The sequence below is a fragment of the Schistocerca cancellata genome, chromosome 7 (assembly GCF_023864275.1).
Source record: "Schistocerca cancellata isolate TAMUIC-IGC-003103 chromosome 7, iqSchCanc2.1, whole genome shotgun sequence".
NCBI lineage: Eukaryota > Metazoa > Arthropoda > Insecta > Orthoptera > Acrididae > Schistocerca > Schistocerca cancellata.
The window spans coordinates 607,746,461-607,763,592 of record NC_064632.1 but is presented as its reverse complement, the minus strand read 5'-3'; the positions used below and the strand labels follow the sequence as shown (position 1 = coordinate 607,763,592).

Here is a 17,132-nt window from a genome sequence, read left to right as displayed (position 1 = left end):
GGCAAATTTGCTACCCCCTTTTCATTCTTTTTAAAAGAAATGAATGGAAAGTTTGGACAAAGAATTAGATAATCTCCTGTTGAAGCCCCAAATGTTCTTGCAGTGGTATTGAAATTTGATAAGCTAATGTCTGTCTATGTCAAAAGATATTCGATAAAAATTTTCTTTCCCAGTGTGGGAGAAAAATGTGTATTATTGTTAGATGCGTGGGGTGGTCGTGTGAAAGAACTGTTTAGAGTATTGTACATGAAGTCGAGGAACTTCATCTTGTGACCCCAAAGAACTCAATGAGGCAGGTACAGTCGTTGAACGTATATGGCTTTCGATGTTGGAAGAACGGTGTAAAGTACTTTTAGATCTAGTTTTGCTGCATGGTTAGGATGTCATTCACCAGTTGAGAAACAATATAATCAAGCTAATATAATCAGCTGCAATCACTAGTACTTAGACAGTTCTCTTCGCTGAGGTTTTCCAGTGTATCGAAGTATGGCAGGTGCAAATCGATTTAGAGGATCACCAGCCACAGTTTGCGGCAACTTTTGTACTTTTTTTTATGACATTGCCACAATTTGACTTAATTGTTTATTTAGCACACTCATATTTCGGCTTTGTAACTATTCTCAAGTGCACGTTAAAGAATTAAAATATCTCCGATCTGTCTGTGATATGTCATCATCGGAAAAACAAATTTCTCATCTTAAAGATCAGTTGTTGTATTATGGGATACGAGTACATCTCCTGAAATATGAAGCTGATCTTTGAGACCAGAAATACGTTTCTCCAACAAAGACATATCAATAGAGAGGTTAGAGTTGTTTTAATATTTTAACATGCACTTGAGAATGGCTACAAAGCCGAAATATGATTGAGCGAAATAAATAAACAAACAATTAAGTAAAATGATGGAAACGTCAGTAAAAAAAATTGTATGGCTGCAGTCCTCCGCAAAGGAAAGATCTGAATTTTGTATTTTATTGTGTGTATTATGTGAAAAATGTTGTTCGTTTCGTGTGCATGGTGTAAAAGAATGTTATGTTTTAAGGATTTCCGTACAGATTATCATTATGTGAACAATTTTATATCATAATGATGAGTTACTTGTTATTTTCATCTAACAGAATACACACGTGTGAAACAGTAAACTAAAAACAAAACAAAAAAACTGAAAACAGTTTACATGACACAGCAAAAATATGTAAAACAAATAATTAGTGTAATAATGAATGTTCAGATATTTTAATCAGTTACATTGCTTCTACTCTGAGAGCATATTTTGTACAAATTATTTTCCAGAAATCATCTTTATTACATATGGATGTGTGTGGCTTGAAAACTTTTTAATTTATGATGTAACAATAGTTTCCATTTTGCAAAATTTATTAACAGTTATCGATAAAAAAAATTGCAATTTTTAAATTTTTTTCAGAAGTCGATTATACAGTTTTCAAGAACATCAGTTACATTTTAGCTGTGATATGAAACATATTTTTTATATTTCATGGTTTAGTAGCTATTCCCTCTAAACCAAATACGCCAAATTATCATTCGAGATGTGTTTTACCCCTTAAAAGTGAAATTGGGTGCACGCATTATTTTGCCCCGTCTATACACTTAGGAATGTTCCCTTGTAAGAGGTGTCAAAGAAAGCCGTAATGAAAAACGTTAATAACTTGACCAGGATAACAAATGTTTGTTGGTATTTGGCTTTACAGTGTAATCTGTATATCTCTATCGAGGCTTCATTCGAGCAAAATTAAGGCTGTGCATCCTGTATCCACCTATGATGTTTAAAATAGCAGACTTTCACTATACAAAATTGGCCTGTAAATAAAAGCTTCGCAACATCAGAAACACATAAGGCAGGCCTTAAACCAGGGACAGTATTATTCTTCCCGCTGTTATTTCTTGACTGCAAAGGTATGCATAAAGTTTGGAGTTGAATATTCACTCATTTCATTGAAGAGGGAGGAAAAATACAATAAATTGTGCTAAAAGTACACACATTGTATGCTGAAACCGGGAAGGTTTTCAAGCCAGCATGATAACTTCACTTTACTGTTTTGCATACAGTTCAGTGAAACTATTTGGGAAGACAAGTGCTTCAACACAAAACAGAAACAACTCTGTACTGGAAACAACAGCTGCATGTGTATATACCAATGAAAAACTGAGAACAGTACAAATATAAGAAAATTTATGGTAGGTACTGAACATAATTGAGGTCCATTGAGAACTGATAGCTGGAAAAAGAAAAGAACATAAGTGTAGCTCCAACTACCATCTTTATTCTCATTGCCGCAGGAATAGAGAGCTACAGCCAAAGGACAAAGAAAGTATGGCTAAAGCCATCACACCTGCAGACACCAGCAACTACCTGTAAAGATAACAAAAGTATGGGCGTTCAGGTGTTCCTGGTAGAACCATTTCCTTCCTCTCTATCACTTATTTTACTGCAGATTCACTGCCACAACAAAGAGAAATTGAAACCAGTTACTAAAGTATTCAATTTAAAAGATACCTGGGAAGTTAAAACCATTCATTTATAATGAATATGAATTATTGACACAATATGCACACACACAGAGTCCACATTATGAGTACTATCAGAGTTTGTTATCAGTGCTTTTTTTGCAATAAGCAATTTAAATATGTATGTTTGTTTTACAGGAAATTTCTTATTCCTTGCCAGTTCGACAAAGGAAAAGTATCAGTCAGTGTGATAGGGCACGGTAATTATTTTAAAGTTCAGTGTAAAAGTGATTCGCTTTGCAGAATAATCTCCAGAGTGTGATGCTTGGGGTGTAATCCTATCTGTTCACCACACTTTAATGCCATGTGTTTTGTTTGCTGGTTGTAGAGTGACTCTCACTTTTCTGGGGGCTTGCAGTATATTTTACATGATGGCAACACAAATTTTGTGATTATTTACATGCAACTGCGATTATTTACACGCAACTGAGGAAGACAGGACTATAAAAGTTGAAGATGTCAAATTTTGTGAGTTTCTTTTGCATTGCACCTCATCCCTACAAGTGGTGGTGGTGGGGGTGGGGGGAGGAGCAGGGTGCAATTGGAGGTCTTGTAATGTGTTATAAAGCAGTTGCCTCATCAATTTTTTTAAATCTAATCATATCAAGTTTTATATTACATATTAATTCCTACAAAAAGTTAGAAACCCAGCTGTTTATTATTAACTGTGCTATTTATTGAAAACAAGTAGTGCACCTACTGGTTTCATCAACAGCTGTGCATGTTTTTTCTTGCATGCAAATAATGCAGTGCACAAGATGCCAGTTGAGTTGTTTCTGGTTGCGGCAAAAGTTTTTTGGGTTGGTTGTGTGAGTGATGGTGCAAATTTACTGACATCAAAACTTCTGCATTTTGTGGGTCTATTGAAGTGTTTCAGAGTAATATACTGCATGTGCAACTCTCTCTCTCTCTCTCTCTCTCTCTCTCTCTCTCTCTCTCTCTCTCTCTCTCTCTCTCTCTACGATGTAATGTAATTGGGTCAGTCAGCAGTATTGTCATAATTTAATTTCCAAGTATAATTAAGGAGTTCCCTTTGGTTTCATTCTGCAGGCGTTCAAGGACAACCAGACAACACATCTGTCGCTGTAGCAGTGGTTTTATGTAGATTATTGTCTCGACATTACCAAAACAAACATCAATAAATGTAGATTAGATTGCCAGTGGGTCATGATAATGAACTAGAAATAACAACAAATTCCTTTTTCTGTATTCTATTTGTAATAACTAAGCATTACATTTTCCATGCATTTAAATATATTCAGAACTCAAGTCTAAAGTTGACCGTCCCAATTGTTTCTTCTTACAATAAGAGGAATCACAGTAGCAACCAGAATTTGTAATGCACTCTTGCTCATCTCAAAGAAGAGGAGAAATGGCAAAAGATACAATAACTCCAAAAGATGCCCTAGAACATGGACTCACACCAGTGACACATCTTTGGCGAACATTACTAGGAATTTGTTAATAAAGGAAAAAATCATTCCTTAATTAAAATTCCATGAACTTAGGCAAAATTGAAATCAGTAACACCCCCCCCCCCCCCCCACACACACACACCTTTGTGCATATTTTATCCATTCCACAAGCCTGTGCATTTTGGGTGCCAAGATAAACATTAATTTTTTTAAAAAACTAACTAATCATCGTAAATATATACAAATACAGTTTAGAAATTGCAATTTATAAATAGTGATGAGATTAAATGTCAAATGCTGTGAAGCTAACAAGACACTGCACATGCTTCGGACATCAGTGGGCCTTCGAATCCCATCGCCAGTTTTTTTGAGTTGCAAAATGTTTACTGGACTAATACCATTTTAACCCTTTTATTCCATGCCAGTCACCCCACTGTGGCAGCCCGCATTCTGGAGAATCCTGGAGGACAAGTGACATTTTAGGTGGTTTTGGGTGCCAATCTATACAAAGTATAGATTGGTAACTCCATAATCAGCTTACTCCATACACTGTATTTCAGCAGGACAATGCCTTATTGCATATAGCGAGGAAGTTGTGAGCCTTGTTGGAAAAATGAGGTTTAGCTCTGATTTCTGCCCCACTTGTCCTAACATCTCATTCACTGGCAGCTTGTTTGCCACAATTCTCAAGTAATTTTTGTAAGTGCTTTGGGGATTTGGAAATAATCTGCACAGAGAGAGAGTCTCCATAAATGTAGTTTACCCCTCCAGTTCCATGTTAGACCAATTAGAGGCTCCCATTGCAACACGTGAAGGTTTATTGGACTTTTGTTCAGAGAGCATGAGCAATTCCGGAAACCTTAATAATTTGTATATTGTTTTGATCCTAATCTATTGTATGAAGTTCACTTCAATTACTCTATGCTATTTCATGTTGCAATTTTCATCAATATTAGTGTAGTAACTGAAAAAAAATTTCTACATTTTTTTTATGATTTGGTACCTGGAATATTTTTCCGTAGAGGGTCTCACTATATGTAATCCACTTGATCTGCAGTATAAAGTTGTTTTGTGTTGTTGCTTGTTAAGAGTCCTAAAGGATATTGAGATTGGCATACTGAGGTGCTAGAATGAAACCTTAAGCCTGCAGGTAACATATAAATGTGTTAGTATAGTAACTGGATTGCTGTAATGTAACAATTTTTTCCATTGTGCCATTTCTCTTTTGTAGGTACGTCAGACCCTCCACCAGAGAAGAAATTGTGTCTGGACAATGGATCTCCAGCAGGTAAAGATCTCATGGGGGTATTTTGTAAGAGCTCGTAGTTGTGTTTGCTGTGTTGAGTAATGTCAATATTGTTATTGATCTGTAATGTGGCAGCTCCATTATTTCTGATGGCCAGTGCTTATTACGTCTGTGCTATAGGGTCATTCCATGTCAGTTCAACCAGGGGCTCCAGCTCATAGTCTCAGATTTGACTGAAATTCAGTACACTAATTCTACCATGTGTGGAACACTCGTGTACAAAGTATTAGTTTCCCCTGCCAATTAGTTCCGGAATTATGACTTGTGAAAGAAGGTAGCGTGACCCGGAAATTGCAACCCGCATCTGGCAATCTATCTTCAGACCCAACTTCAGGTCTTAAATAACTTTGGAACTATTCCACACAGTCCAGTGAAATTTTTACAACCCAGTAACATGCATTTAGAGAACACATTCCATGAATCAAAACACCAACAACATATTTCTGAGGGAAAATAAAAAAAAATTCCAAAATATGATCAAAAAAAGTAATACGTTAAAAGGTACATATTGTAGGTGCCCTCTATGCCAAATATAATTCACTCAAAAAGGGTATAAATTTTTTTGTGGTAAGCTTAATGTGACCTAAACACACACAGAACTCATCATGCCCATATCAGTCACAAAAATTGAGTGACATGCACACGAAAATGCAAAAATTTGAAAAATTACCTGGAAAACATGGATTTCTGAAGTGTGGTAACACAAAAGAGACAAGTGGTACCCAAGCAAAATTTCACACACTGCATAAGTAGACCATAGTGATATATATCTCAAAATTTCAGCATGTTATTGCAAGACATTTGTGTACAATGGAAGTTGACAGTTGTATTTGGTGATGTGACCATTGTTCCACAACACAGTTCTGTAAAAACATATCGTAAACTGTTCTGCCTCTTCTTATCCTCTACCACAGCTGTTTAATCACTAAGTAATAACATATAGACAGATTAACACAACCTATCATTAATGTTTACTGCACCTTAACTGCTAAAAACCAGTCGATTGTGCTTCGACCAGAAGTCCTCCCACACTTTAGCTACTGTATTCTGTACATTGAGTGGCAAATTGTACTGTCTTCCTGACACTGGTAGGAACTGGAACTGTCATAAGAATATGTTCAAAAGGAATCCAACACCTGTCCGCCAAACGTGGCCAATGAAATGATCTTGCTGGTCCTGCTGGTGCCATGAAGTTCTTAAATACATCACCATCTGCTTCACAGCACTCTGCAACACATCCTAAGTACCATTTGTCATCATAAACAGCAATAACATAACAACCTGGTTGTATGTTGCTGCTTTTCCTTCTGAATCCTGAGTCAGACACACTGTGAAGACACATGTTGTGCATGAACCTATAGTTATAAATGGACAGTCTGCTCATCTGCACATTGTCAGAGTCCGCTGGAGAGAAGTGATGATGGCTGCTTGTGCCTGAAACAGTTTTAACGTGTTCTAGTCTGCTTTTCAGCAACTTTTCGATTGATTTCACCTCGAAACATAGAATGATTGTATGCCAGAGATATTTTTCTGTGCCCAGGTAAATAATTGAAGAGGTGTTAGAATGTGACCTCCTGTAGGGTGCTGAAGACTAGCTCGTGATGCCATGCGCTTAATGGTAGCACCAATACCATCACATACATTTTTACCATGACTCGTTGCGAAAAAATTCCATTCTGCGTGAATCTGAATATCATGGTAAAGCATGCATAAATTTTTGAGATTTTTACAGTTTTTGTACTGACTAGCTGCCCCATCACTGATGTATTTAGCAAAATGTATGTGAGGCAGCTTGTTTTTCACATATGCCATGACAGTGCGAATGTGGGCAAGAACTGCAATGGCATCATGAATTAAATAGTCACTAAAAATGCACAGGTTCATGACAAACACATCACCTGATTCACCTCTATAGTAAATCACAAATGGCTGGAGAGTTGCTTGATCGTTGTCCGAATGATATCCTTGGATGCCATCTTGAACTATAAATGCATAATTTTCAGAAAGTCTAGTATTACTATAATTTCATCTTGTTTCAAATTATCTTTACAAAACTGGAGATAAGCCGCTTGTGCTGTTGCTGTGAAGCTGTGTGTGGTCAGTTTGTACTTTGCTTTGTTTCAAGACTTGTGTGATCCATGTGTGTCCATTGTTTATAAGAAACAAGTTCATCGTCATCCATAAGGAGTTCACCATACAGTTTGTTATTCATGCGTTCTGCAAGATTTACCTTACCAGGACACTTTTCACACCTGTCTATCATGCACTGGTAGGAACTGATGTCACACACTAGCAGCTTCATTGCACCTTTGTAATGCAGACCAGACTCCTTTATAGCAGCAAACATCAGCTTAGCATTTTGATGGGTCTCACATACACAAACATTGTGTGTGCCCCTTGCACTTACAGGCACAACCCATTTTGGCCGAAGATTGAAAAAAGATGATAAAAACCTTCTTTGGTGTTGCAACAGTCTTTTTTGCATCTGTACACGAACATTTCCCATTTTCACCGTTGCATAGTCTTTTTTTTTTTCCAGGCATTATTCGGCTGTAGTCATTATTTTCATAAAACTCCGACACTAGCACCTTTATTTCTGAACTCAATTGCTTACACTGAGCCAGCTGAAGTTGTGGAAGCACTCCTTGGGTTGCTTTTATTTTCCTAGCTTGCTTTACCATATCTGTAGAAACATTGAATTCCTTTGCAGTGTAGTCAATAGACCAGCTGGAAGGTGCAAGGATAAGAGTAGCTACTTTTTTCTGGCGTGTGGATATGGCACATTTTTCTTTCAAATCATGCACAATTTTGTCCAAATCAGAGCATTTCTGGCATGATTTCTGTTCCTTTGGAGCAGATAGTTCTTCCTCTTCCACCATTAGTGTGTCAGCTATTTTGTGTTTTAATTCCATTTGAGCTTCTTGTAGTTTTCTTCTTCCATAGCTGGGCCTGTCTCTTTTTCCAACTTTGTGTGTCTTCATGGGAGACAAACCAAGAGCAGTCACTGAAGTATTTAATTGCTCATCCGCTGTGATTGTAGGTGGCTGATGCTCTACGTCACTGTCACGTAAATTATCATTTTATAGCAGTGTAAAACACCTGGAACATAACTTTTGTCCGGGTTTCATGTTAAGTCCCGTGCACTGACTCACTTTCAATACTGATTTTATATCAGTTTCTCTGACGCTACACTTCACTGTCTTCTTATGAATCCGAAATGGATCAAAACAACTTCTTTGTAGGAAAGAATACTTATCCAGAAACAATTTCATATGATGATAACAAACACCGTACTTCTTGTGCCCACAGGGTGTATCCGGAATCTTCATAGCAACAAATCTTGGTCCGATTCATCCAGATCATACAGAACAAAGTGAATGCCACATTTTGTTCCGTATGTTGTTTTATGACATTCAGATGCTTGTGTTCTACCAATACTGCAACTTGTTTGAACATAAGCACCACTAGTACACTCTTCTGCCTCCATACTGACTTTCCACAACAGTACTGACCAGTCTGAACTAGAATCTTAAAAACATGTGTAACCTGTATTTGTTGCTTGTTTCCTTTGTTGTTCCTGCCTAACAATGACTCATTCTCTCCCTCAAAACTACCATTGCTTAACTTTCTGTTGCCTAATGGTTCCCAATAATTGCTACAGCTTTATCTGAAACAAGCTGTCTGCATCATCACTATTACTTGCTAAATCGTGTTAAAAGAAACGTAACCAAACACATCTCGGTCAACTTCCATTGTACACAAATGCATTGCAATAACAAGTTGAAATTTTGACACACATTATATTATGGTCTACTTATGCAGTGTTTGAAATTTGGCTTGGATATCACTTGTCCCTTTTGTGCTACCACGCTTAGAAAATCCATGTTTTGCAGTTAATTTTTCAAATTTTTGTGTGCATGTAACTCTGTTTGTGTGACTGATATGGGCAAGATGAGTTCTGTGTGTATTTAGGCCACATTAAGCTTACCACAAAAAAATTTATACCCTCTTTGAGTGAATTATATTTGGCATTGAGGGCACTTACAATATGTACCTTTTAATCACATTTTGGAATTTTTTATTTTCCCTCAGAAATATGTTGTTGGTGTTTTGATTCATAGAGTGTGTTCTCTAAGTGGATGTTACTGGGTTGTAAAAATTTCACTGGACTTTGCGGAAGAGTTCCAAAGTTATTAAGACCTGAAGTTGGGTCTGAAGATAGATTGCCAGATGCAGGTTGCAATTTCCGGGTAACGCCACCTTCTTTCACAAGTCAATTCTGGGACTAATTGGCAGGGGAACTTAAAATTTTGTGCATGAGTGTTCCACACTTGGTAGCATTGGTGTGCTAAATTTCAGCCAAATCTGAGACTCTCAGCTGGAACATTTTCTCAAATTGGTTGAATTGACATGGAATGACCCTATGCAGGTAATTTTTCAATTAAATTTTTGTATTTTCGTGTGCATGTAACTCTGTTTGTGTGACTGATATGGGAAAGATAAGTTGGTGCTTCCATGCGTAGATGTGGAGTGACAGGAAAGCTTGGAGAGGATCAGGTCTGTTCATGGTGTGGCAGCAGAGTTAGCAAACTAACTGCGTTTTGCTGAAATGTGTTGTTGCTGAAAACAGTCAGATTCATTTGCATACAGTGCATCTTATTGTACATTCAAATCCATGAGGTGGGTGCTAGTAAATTTTAAGACAGGTTTTGATGAATCATCTATATGAAAGAACTCTTATTTCACATCTTGAAGACATTGCGCCCACTGCCCCACAACTATAGCCAATGTTATGTGGTGTTGGAAGACGGGAACAGCTGACGCAGCTTTGTGAATATGTTGACCGCAATTTTTCTCAAAATGATAGTTGTCTATGACAAGGTCATCGAAACGTGTTGCAATAATTGTCATTTATTGCGATTTGGACCTTATTATAAGTACAAGTGTAATACACAACAAAATTAACTTCAGACACAATCCAAAATGATAACATTTGCTTGACAATTATTTCTACTCCATAGAATTAAAAAAAAAAAATGTATGAAATGTCTTTATGTGGGTTTATTTGACCATTGTTAAGTTTAAATTACAATGCATAAGAAATAATTACTGCTAGTAAAGACAAGAAACTATTGTGTAATTGGTTAGTATGTTGTCATATTTTTTTGCTTTTAATGTAAATTATGAATGTAAACTAACTTGTTTGATTGTTTGACATTACAGTGAGAGACTGTATTTATGATCCATTGAACAAATAAACAATTTCTGCAAAAAAAAAAAAGAAAAGAAAAAAAGAAAAAACTGTAGGAAATGCTGACTGATAACGAAAACCGCTTGTGTTTGTGCCTTGAAAATGACGGGTTTACTTGTCAAAATTTCGGAGTTGACTAATTTATCCGGCATTCTTGAGATTTATTAGAGCATAGAACACAGCGGTAAAAACTTAGCTTCTCCTTGGGCAAGACATTTAACATTATAGTCTGCATATTCCATAGGACACAAATTCCTAATCAACAAAAGCTAGGAAGTTCTCACATACTGTGTATGCTATTGATATTTTGACACATTTTTTGAAACTACAAGTTTTTAAAACCAAAGTCTACATCGTAATACCATTGTCACTGCTGTCTGAGTCTGTGTCCAAACCATCTGATTGTCAATTTACATTGGTAATCCAAGGCTTATACCCACCTTCACGTCCCTATCAAAGTCTTCTTCCTGAAGCTTTTCAGTGAGCCGCACACAGTGTACCCATGCTGAAAGGGGGGGGGGGGGGGGGGAGGGGATGTCCACCCTCACCACATAGCTTTAGTCTGTGCCCAATTAATTCCATCAGGTTAAACTGGCAGTGATATGTGGGTACACACAAAATTTTGTGAGTGGATTCATATTCATGGAAGTAAAGTGTGTTGTGTTGCACGACTTGTATTAATTAACGAGCTGCAGAAAATTGTGCTTGACTGTGCTTTATACTGTGCAGAATATGTTTGTTTTTAGACCAGAGCACAAGATCTGCTTTTCTAGTGTCTGTACTTGGTGTTTTCTCTGTAACAGCTGAATGATTACTGGCGTGGCACATTAGTGACAGACTATGGCGTGGCATGGTACATTAGTGACAGCCTTCGAAGCATGGATTGGTCTGTGAGCCACTTCTTGAAACTGACAGCACTCATTTCCAAATGATAGTCATTGTTGTTTTTCTTACACCTAAATATGAGTTTACTCTCAGAAATAAAACTATAAGAATAATTATCCGAGAATCTTTTGCTAGGGGAACTTTCAAACTGTGAGCATCATCACTCATTTTCCAGTGGATATTCCTGGAATGATTCTGATTCACCTGTTTTTCATCAAGGTAATACACTGTTCAACATTGTATTGTGCATGTTTACAGGGTTTTAAGCTGTAAAAGTTACCTATAGGACACTGCAATTTCACTCATTATGTATATGTACTTAATATGTATCAAAATACTTGTCAGGAACTTGTTTATTATCTAATAAATGATTATTATCTAATAAAAACCGCTGATTCAACCAGAACTGATAACGGTCTGGTAAGTATATACCTTTGACTCAGTTTCATACATCATAATCGAAGTTTTTTGGAAAGCCTGCAGCTGTCATTTGTTATTTAAATAATGTAACACTGCACTAGTTACGTATTTTTTCATGCTTAGCATGACCTATTTTGAGAATTTTTTCCCTTTGTCAAGTGAAAATATTTACATAAGTATTTTGTGCATTGTTTGCATATGTGTTGTTCTATGTGTCTTGCACTTTAGTTGTCTTTTTGAGGTTATCAGGTACTGTGCCTCCTCAGTTATGTAGAAAACCACTTGCACGCAAACTATCACTCACGTTGTTTATTTCTGCAACATCACAAAAAATACATATGTAAATACAGCACTTAACAATGAGAATAAATTCTCAAACAAGTTTTGTCCAGCATGAAAAAATTAGTAATTGGCACCATTTAAACCAAAATCATTTGAACAACACAATGTGGGTGAAGGTGTCAGCCAGCACTACAAGTGATGAACCGATGAAACATGCTGAATATGGTTCGACAAAGGTGTCAAGATGATCACAACGATCACGAAACTGTGCATGTGCAGTAGAGACAGTTTGGAAATGGTTCATGATATCTTTATTCGAACAGACTAGTTACTCCCATCAGCCAGTTATTGTTGTCACAAAAAGATAGACAGAACCAGATCAGGTCATTAGGGTGGATGGGGCACAAATACCATGCTGTTTTTTGCCATGAACTGTTAAACAACCAGAGCTGTCTGGCTTGGAGCATTCTCGTGGTGGAGCAACCAGTTCTCATTTCTCCACTATTCTGGCTGTTTTTGTTGCACACACTCGTAATTTCGTAATGCATCAAAATAAAAATTTTGGTTCACTGATTGTGCTGGAGAGTACACTGCTTGTAGACAATGCCACTGACATAAAACAAATTAACATATTTTCACTTTGGTTAGTACTTGATGTGCTTTCTCGGGTTGTGGTGACGTTTTGGGTTTTCCACTGGCTGGATGCTTGCTTTGACTCTGGATCGTATCCGTAGCACAGACTATCATCCCTAGTCACAATTCTTTCAAGAAAATTTGGATCATTCTGCGCTTCACTTTTATGTCATATATCTTAATACTCACAAACTAACTCATCACAACTTACAGGGTTCTTCCTGTTAGTATACAGTAATAAAATTCGACAAGAAGTAAGGCGTGACAGTACAAGTAAAGGAAAAAATCTGCAAACTGTTAATTTGTATTTGTATCGCAAGAAAAAATTATTTCTTTTGGTATTTGATATCCGACATCAAACTTGAAATTAAAACAATCAGTAGTTCTGTATTCAGGCTGACTGGATCACAATGGTAAAAGTCAAAACGTCAGTCAAGGAATGATTTTATTGCTTATATGATGCATTCCAGAATTTATCCATCATTAGATACACAGGTGTGATTAATGCATGTAGATATGATGTTTCAAGATAAGTGCAGTAATTGCTCCTGGATATCTGATGATGGATAAATTTGGAAATGCATTCTATGAGCAATAAAGTCATTCCTTGTCTGATGTTTGACTTCTACCATTCTGACCCAGTTGGCCTAAATGAGAACAATTGATTATAGTAATAATGCCCACTTGCATCCTGTATCACTTTGTCACATTTATATCAGTGAAATTGAAACATATACAAGAACCTTGGAATCCCTGGGACCAATATCTTGCCAGTATCAGTGTCGATAACAGGCAAAAATGGTACAATTCTTGTTTCCCAGAATGGATGACCTGTCAGTAGTTTGTATAGAACCCTCCATGAATGAGTCCTACATGCACCTGGCCAATTTTTATACATAGGGTACCTTTTTGTAGGTAACTATCTTGATGAGAAAAATCATAAAAACTCAAAACAAATATAGCAATGTGTTGTGATTTCAACATTGACTTGCTAGACACAGAGGAACTCAACACAAAAACATTCTTAAACCTAATCAGATCACTAAATATACATCATACTAACAATAGCCCGACACATTGAAATGCCTGTTTGGACAATATTATAGTTCATTTTTCAATAGACCTATATAGTGTAAGCGTTGTAGATGAATGTTTTGCAGATCATGATCCTCTACTCCGAACATACCAGTATACACAGTCAGATAAGATTTATAAGGTTGCAAATAGGAAGCCAAGCATAACGTGGGTTAGAGGTCATAAAGAGGAATATGTTAAGTTATTCACAGACTTCCTCAGAAAGGTAAACTGATGAATATGACACAGATCAATTGACTGTTGAAATTCTATTTAATAATTTCCTTAAGACATATACTGACTTACGGTACTCTTGCTTACCAATGAAAAGAAACAGTACTGAACCAAATAGAAAAGGTAAAAAGCTTGTTGGTACACTGATGACCTTACTAGTATCTGGGGGGGGGGGGGGGGGAATCCAACCTTAAACTTGCCAAACAAGCTGTCTGTAAAAATTACTTAGAAGGGGACCAAAAAAAAATGCAAGGGTGCTTGGGATATTATAAAACAAGAGCATACCTCTTCCCAAACACAACATGTTCTACTTGAGCCAGAAGAGTTCAATAAATATTTTACAGCTACAGTAAATCAATTAAAATCAAAAGTTAATCACTAAGGCATACTAGCAATTGATACACTTGCTGATTATCTACCTAAAGGACATGAATTTCACTGGGACCCTGTCACACCCACAGATATAATAAATATTGTTAGAAAATTTTGAAACTCGAAAAGCATGGATTACCACAGATTGTCTAACTACACAATAAAAAGGACAATACACCTCATTTGCAATCCACTTGCTTTTATTATGAATAAATGCCTAGATGTTGGAGTTTTCCCTGTCAGCTCAGAATTTCCTAAGTTATACCTACATACAAAAAGGGGAAAAAACACCTACCTGAAAACTATAGACCAGTGTCTATTGTACCAACCTTTTCCAAGATATGTGAAGCAATTTTCCACAAACAGCTAAACAACTATTTTGAAAAGTATGACCTTCTCTGTAATAGCCAGCACGATTTTTGACAAGGGAAAATGCATCCAGACATTAACTGCATTTAAAAATAAACACAGTCTCACTTGAACTTCGTGATTTGAGTAAGGCATTTCATTGTATCCCCTTTGACAGACATCCTACTACCCAAACTGAAGTACACTCCTGGAAATGGAAAAAAGAACACATTGACACCGGTGTGTCAGACCCACCATATTTGCTCCGGACACTGCGAGAGGGCTGTACAAGCAATGATCACACGCACGGCACAGCGGACGCACCAGGAACCGCGGTGTTGGCCGTCGAATGGCGCTAGCTGCGCAGCATTTGTGCACCGCCGCCGTCAGTGTCAGCCAGTTTTCCGTGGCATACGGAGCTCCATCGCAGTCTTTAACACTGGTAGCATGCCGCGACAGCGTGGACGTGAACCGTATGTGCAGTTGACGGACTTTGAGCGAGGGCGTATAGTGGGCATGCGGGAGGCCGGGTGGACGTACCGCCGAATTGCTCAACACGTGGGGCGTGAGGTCTCCACAGTACATCGATGTTGTCGCCAGTGGTCGGCGGAAGGTGCACGTGCCCGTCGACCTGGGACCGGACCGCAGCGACGCACAGATGCACGCCAAGACCCTAGGATCCTACGCAGTGCCGTAGGGGACTGCACCGCCACTTCCCAGCAAATTAGGGACACTGTTGCTCCTGGGGTATCGGCGAGGACCATTCGCAACCGTCTCCATGAAGCTGGGCTACGGTCCCGCACACCGTTAGGCCGTCTTCCGCTCATGCCCCAACATCGTGCAGCCCGCCTCCAGTGGTGTCGCGACAGGTGTGAATGGAGGGACGAATGGAGACGTGTCGTCTTCAGCGATGAGAGTCGCTTCTGCCTTGGTGCCAATGATGGTCGTATGCGTGTTTGGCGCCGTGCAGGTGAGCGCCACAATCACGACTGCATACGACTGAGGCACACAGGGCCAACACCCGGCATCATGGTGTGGGGGAGCGATCTCCTACACTGGCCGTACACCACTGGTGATCATCGAGGGGACACTGAATAGTGCACGGTACATCCAAACCGTCATCGAACCCATCGTTCTACCATTCCTAGACTGGCAAGGGAACTTGCTGTTCCAACAGGACAATGCACGTCCGCATGTATCCCGTGCCACCCAACGTGCTTAGAAGGTGTAAGTCAACTACCCTGGCCAGCAAGATCTCCGGATCTGTCCCCCATTGAGCATGTTTGGGACTGGATGAAGCGCCGTCTCACGCGGTCTGCACGTCCAGCACGAATGCTGGTCCAACTGAGGCGCCAGGTGGAAATGGCATGGCAAGCCGTTCCACAGGCCTACATCCAGCATCTCTACGATCGTCTCCATGGGAGAATAGCAGCCTGCATTGCTGCGAAAGGTGGATATACACTGTACTAGTGCCGACATTGTGCATGCTCTGTTGCCTGTGTCTATGTGCCTGTGGTTCTGTCAGTGTGATCATGTGATGTATCTGACCCCAGGAATGTGTCAATAAAGTTTCCCCTTCGTAGGACAATGAATTCACGGTGTTCTTATTTCAATTTCCAGGAGTGTATTATGGTATAAATATTACAGAATTAGAAATAATCAGTTCTTATCTAAACAGCAGGAGACACTCTTCTATGAATAGTGTCACATCTGGTGTACCTCAGGGCACTGTCCTTTGTCCTTTCCTCCTCCTTGTTGCAATTAATGATTTGCCATCTTATGTTGGACCTGAGTTGGTGATCTGCTATGTGGATGATACAACCTTAATCAGCACAGATTGAGATTTATCAAAGCTACACCAGAAATCACAGGACACTCTCACCTTAACACTAAACTGGTTCTTGGCTAACAAACTTCAATGTAATCCAGAGAAAACTCAGCACCTGCAGTTGAGACTGGCTTGGAATACAAGTTGATTCCAAACTTAACTGGCAACCCCATATCAAACAGGTCTGCAAAAAGTTATCAAGGGTGTCCTACCTCATCTGGAAACTGTCTGATCTACTGAGTAACAAGTATCTCAGAGCAGCTTACTTTGGACTTTTTCAGTCTCATCTACCTTATGGGCCGTTACTATGGGACCACTCATGTCATGTCAATGATGTACTACTGATGCAGAAAAAAGTGCTATGAATAATGTGCGAGGTTGGTCCAAAGGAACACTGCTGTCCTTTTTTCATCAAAAAGAAAGTAATGACAATGATAAATCTTCGTATTTATGCATCACTGATATATGCTGAAAAGAACGGAAAAATATTTAATACTAGAGAGAACATACACTTTCATCACACCAGAAACCAAGGGAATATTGACATTCCTGGAT

At 38.4% G+C, this 17,132-nt stretch overlaps 1 protein-coding gene across 1 annotated transcript in view; it reads left to right on the top strand.

Annotated features, from left to right (window-relative positions):
- Window positions 1–17,132, top strand: part of LOC126092089 (DNA mismatch repair protein Msh6) — a 325,870-nt gene that overhangs the window by 52,110 nt on the left and 256,628 nt on the right. The window contains exon 3 of the mRNA XM_049907512.1: window positions 5,176–5,232. Coding sequence (XP_049763469.1) covers window positions 5,176–5,232 — 57 coding nt within the window. The remainder of the gene's footprint in view (window positions 1–5,175; window positions 5,233–17,132) is intronic.